The sequence below is a fragment of the Sturnus vulgaris genome, unplaced genomic scaffold, assembly GCF_052056855.1.
Source record: "Sturnus vulgaris isolate bStuVul1 unplaced genomic scaffold, bStuVul1.hap1 Scaffold_84, whole genome shotgun sequence".
NCBI classification, from domain to species: Eukaryota; Metazoa; Chordata; class Aves; order Passeriformes; family Sturnidae; genus Sturnus; species Sturnus vulgaris.
Window position 1 is genome coordinate 1,129,843 of NW_028276728.1, and position 5,345 is coordinate 1,135,187.

Sequence of the window (5,345 nt, forward strand, 5' to 3'; positions counted from 1 at the left end):
ACTGGAGCAAAGGACATGGTTGATGGGACAGAAGCTCATGGAAACGATGGGATATTGGGACATTGCAGAGCCTCATGGAGCCAAGGAGACCACTGTGACACCGAGGAACCTTATGGAAGCAAGCAGCCACTGTAGAACCAAGGAGAGCACTGTTGACAGTACAAAACCTCCTGGAACTGAGAGGCCATTGTTCTACAACGAGGCCTCATTGAACCAAGGGGCCATGGTGACACTGTGGGGCCTCATGAAACAAATATTCATTGTGACACAGCGGGGCTGCTTGTAACCAATTGTCCATGGTGATACTGCAGATCCAAGAGACCGTGCTGACATTATGGCAGTTCATGGAACCAAGGGGCTGTTGTGACACACCAAGGCCTCGTGGCACCAAGGAGAGCATTGTGGCAGTGCAGAACCAAGGAGGCCATTTTGACAGTACAGACCCAAATGGAACCAAGGGTCCACTGTTATCCAGCAGGGCCTCGTGGAACCAAGGGGCCCTCGTGAAAGTGTGCAAGGGGCATAATGGAGTCAGGGACACCACTGATACTGAAATCTGCTGGATAGCAACTTTTGAACACAGTTTTGAGGATTTGAGAGCAGGTATTCTTTATGACACCATGGTGGTCACTTGGGCAATCCTTCATCTACTCGAGTGCACTGGGCACCAGGCATACAGAGCTTTTATCACTCACACTGATGATGTATTCATTAGCTGTCACAGTGCTCGCCCCACAAGGCGTGTCTGCAAGCCCCTCCAACCCATGGGCTTGGGGTGGGCAAGTGTTCCTGAGGGAACAGGGATGGGACAGCTGGGCTGGACTGGCCCAAGGGATGTTCCATTCCATGTCACACCACGATCAGCAATCAAGTGGGAGAAGCAGGGATGGAAGGGGGGTAGAGGATTAAATTTTTTTAAGGACTTTTTCCTTTAAAAAACAGCATCTGCACCGAAAGAATTCTTTCCTGCCACAAGGTGGTTAAATATTTCCATCTGACAAGAGATTTCCTGAGGATTTGCTTTGGCTCTCGTTGTGGCCTTTGCTTTTTCTGGTTGGTTCTGGGGTTTTTACATTGTTGTGGGTGGATTTCGCTTTGGCTTCTTTGGTTGGGTTTTGGTTTTTTTCGGTTGGGTGTGGTTCTTTTCCCTAGTGAACTGCCTTTCTTCTGATGCATAAGTTTTATTCTGCCTTTTCTTGTTTTTGGTTGGCACCTGACAGCAAGAGAAATTTACCCAACTCAGTCACCTGCACAATTGCATTTAGCAGTCACCATTATTAGATGAGTTTGGTCACAGACTCCCTGCCATTTGGCAGCATCCACAAAGGAATTGAAAGTGCATTTCATGCCATTGTAGAGATAATAGAAACGTTCCACAGTGGTGGTCAAGGGCTGGTCACTGAGGGATGTCACCAGGCAGTGGCTGCCAAGAGGACTCTGTGCCATGGATGACATTTCACCCTGATTGTTCAGCCAAATTCCCACCCACCCCATGTTCCTCTCCTGCAGCCCGGCTCTCTCCAGTCTGGCTCTGAGGAGAGCACAGCAGACCATGTCCCAGGGCTGGCTAAAGTCTGGGCACACAACATCCCCCTCTTTTCCCTCCCACGGGGGTTCTGCAATCCCTGCCTTGTGCTGCCAGTGCCTGGAATGGCTGCAGGAGGATTTGCCACCTGCCCTTCCCTGCTGAGCCTGACCAGTCTGTGACTGTCCCAGTGCCCCTCCCTGCCCTGTTTGCAGACTGGTTCCACGTCTGCCCTTCCCAAATGCCCAGGACCCTCTGAGATGGCTCTGGCCTTTCCAAGGTGTTTGAGAGAGGACTCACAGTGACTCTACCCAGCCTTGTCACCATCCCTGACACCAAAGGCTTTTTCCACATCCCTCAGTTCCAGGTCAGAGCCCAGAACACAGTACAGCCCTGTCCAGGTCCTCGGGGTGGCTGAGAAGGGAGGCAGCTCTGATTTCTCCCCACAGACCATCACTCCAGTGGTCTCTTTGTGCAGTCCATGGCTGTCCTGAGCATTTCTTCCTGGAGCCTCCCTGCCCAGGATGTTTCTCTCTATGCAGTCCCAACCACAGCCCAGTAATGAATTCAGGTGGTTTCCCAGAGTGTAGTGGCCTCAAGGGACTCTTTGTGCCACCAGAACTGTGCCACCCCCGAGTGCTGGTGATGGTGTTTGTGCCCAATCATGTTCATCTCCCCACACACACACGATGAACTACTGAAATCTCCTCAGTACAGGGCAAACATGGCCTGCTGGCCTGGTCACTCGGTGTCCCTCCATGCAGGGACAAACAACCTCCTGCAGCTGGGGGAGTGGCCAGTGCTGGGTGTGGAGTTTGCAGGGGCTGGTGTGGGACAATTGCCCTGGGGCACCTTCCCAGGTGTTCTGCGCCCAGAACAAAGACACAGCCCAGGCCCTGCTCTGCTGCTCCCTCAGGTCCATCCCAGGAGCTCTGGCTGTGCCAGGACACTGCTGTGTGCCCCCTGCACACTGCCCCTCTGCCCCAGGCACTGGGCTTTGCTTGGCCAGGGCATTCCTGGAGCACATTGCTGACAGCAGCTCTGGAGGAGAGCAAAGCCTTCCTGCCCTGCCCTCAGGAGATGCCCTTTGCTGATGGAGCTGCTGTGCTGGAGCCCAGCTGTGTCCCAGCAGTGCCCATGGCCTGTCCCTGCCTGTGGGCACAGCACGGACACGCAGCAGGACAGGGACCAAGCTGCCAGAGCACTGCGGCCTCACAGCCACAGAAGGGTTGGCAAGGAGAGGGTGGAGCTGGGAAGAGCAGATGTGGGAAGAGCCAGGGCCATTGTCCCTGGCTGTGCTGCTGTGCTGGGAGTCTCTTCCCTCCACCTCTGCTCACAGGCACTGCCCTGCAGAGACAGAGAAGGGCTGAGGAAGAATCGTGAACACACAGGACAGGGCAGGCACTTGCTTTTATTTAAATACAGAGGGACGAGACCTCATGCAAGTCTTTGTGTTCCAAAAGAAATGTAGATTATAATATACAAATACAATGAGTAATGTTTCAGTATTTTGTATGAAACACAAGAACAGTAGAAAAAATGACTAAATAAAAAATGGACAAATAAGAAAAAAATTAAAAAGAGATTGTGAAGAGTTACATTCTAAGGCCTCTGCAGAAGAAATGAGAGCATTTATTGCTTCTGAAAATGAAGATTGATAAAATTTCTCAGGCCATCCTTGAGCTCCTGGTTCCGCAGGCTGTAGATGAGGGGATTCAGGGCTGGAGGCACCACTGAGTACAGAACTGACACTGCCAGATCCAGGAATGGGGAGGAGATGGAAGGGGGCTTCAGGTGAGCAAACACTGCAGTGCTGAGGAACAGGGAGAGCACAGCCAGGTGAGGGAGGCAGGTGGAAAAGGCTTTGTGCCGTCCCTGCTGAGAGGGGATCCTAAAAACGACCCTAAAGATCTGCACATAGGAGAAAACCATGAACACAAAACAGCCAAATGCTAAGGAGGTGGTGAAAGCAGAAGCCCCGAATTTCCTGAGGTAGGATTTGGAGCAGGAGAGTTTGAGGATCTGGGGGATTTCACAGAAGAACTGGCCCAGGGCATTGCCATGGCACAGGGGCAGGGAAAATGTATTGGCCGTGTGCAGCAGAGCAGTGAGAAAGCCACTGGCCCAGGCAGCTGCTGCCATGTGGGCACAAGCTCTGCTGCCCAGGAGGGTCCCGTAGTGCAGGGGTTTGCAGATGGACACGTAGCGGTCGTAGCTCATGATGGTCAGGACATAATACTCTGCTGAGATGAAGAACAGATAAAAAAAGAGCTCAGTGACACATCCTGGATAGGAGATGTGCCTGGTGTTCCAGAGGGAATTGTGCATGGCTTTGGGGACAGTGGTGCAGATGGAGCCCAGGTCGCTGAGGGCCAGGTTGAGCAGGAAGAAGAACATGGGGGTGTGCAGGTGGTGGCCGCAGGCTACGGCGCTGATGATGAGGCCGTTGGCCAGGAGGGCAGCCAGGGAGATGGCCAGGAAGAGGCAGAAGTGCAGGAGCTGCAGCTGCCGCGTGTCTGCCAATGGCAGCAGGAGGAAGTGGCTGATGGAGCTGCTGTTGGACATTTCTTCACTCTGGGCATGGGGGACTGTTGAAAGAAAACATTGACAAGCTGGGACAGGTTCCTGTGGGTTACTTCTATGCTATTTTCTTACATATTCACTGAAAATTTTCTTTTGGGAAATTGCACTTTTATTTTTCTTTTTTTTTTTTTTTTTTAGTTAAGCTTTTTGCTGCTGAGTTACTGCCTCATCTTCAGCATTGCTCTCAGACTGAACACTGGGAAGCCCAGAGAGAAAACAGGGCTCCCTGTGCCCCACTGCATTCAGACCTGCTGGTCACACACAGTTGCTGATTGCTCATTACACCTCCCACTATTTCAGGGTGACCTTAGTTAAAACATATTTGAAAATAAAGTGGACTTTTTGATGACTCATGTTTAAAAATCGTTTTGTCCAAAACTTTCTCTCTTTCCTCGTGCAGCTGAACTTTGAGGGATATCCAAGGCTGCTTTGGCTCTCTGCTGCCTGCAGTTGTGCCTACTGGGAGCTCTTTCTCTCTATCCAAGCTCTGTCCCTGCCAGTGCTGCCAGAGCCCAGCCCAGCCCTGGGGGCTCAGCTCTGCCCTGCACACCCCTCCCAGCACAGGGCACTGCCCAGGGCCATCTCCCTGCCAGCAGGGCCTTAAGGGCAGCTCACACAAACTGAGATGCTGCAAGCCAAGGTGCTGCTGCTGCTGTCTGTAGGCACAGGAGGGTGAGGAGGCACTTTGTGAGGGAGATGGGAGGCAGATGTGCTGATGGCCAGTGGGACAGTGCAGGAGTGTCAGTGACACAGACACAGCTGACAGCCCCTTTGCCTTGCCTTGAGGAGAAAGCTGAGAGCAGCCCTGGCCATGCAGCACCATCTCCACAGCAGGAGGAATCTGCCCTGATGGGGGTGGCTCCTTGCACCTCCAACTTCTCCCCACAGTGCATGGGGAGCTGCCAGGCAGGCTGAGAGCTGTCCCTGGCAGGTGGCACATGGCCTGGGCTGGCCAAGAGCCCTGAGGGCTGCAGGAGCTGCTCTGCAGGACAGCCCTGGGCAGCCCTGGCTGCAGCCCCAGCTTCAGCCCCTGCAGCCGTCCCTGGCAGCAGGAGCCGTCCTGCCCTGTCCCTCTGACGGTGCCCAGGGCAGCCCCGCTCTGCAGCACATCCTCATCCTCATCTTCCTCCTCCTCCTCCTCCTCTGTCTCAGAGAAACTGGGAGAGTCCTCCTGACACATCCCCCAGGCTGTGGGCTGTGCTGGCTCCAGGAGATCCCTCCAGGAGCACAGGGGACA

At 53.6% G+C, this 5,345-nt stretch overlaps 1 protein-coding gene across 1 annotated transcript; it reads right to left on the reverse strand.

Moving 5' to 3' along the window:
* Positions 1 to 2,986: 2,986 nt before the first annotated feature.
* On the reverse strand, positions 2,987 to 4,090 carry LOC148217433 (olfactory receptor 14J1-like). Its single transcript, XM_088158655.1, has one exon. It carries the CDS (start codon positions 4,088 to 4,090, stop codon positions 3,158 to 3,160), a length of 933 nt encoding a protein of 310 aa, XP_088014781.1. The 3' UTR covers positions 2,987 to 3,157.
* Positions 4,091 to 5,345: the final 1,255 nt, after the last annotated feature.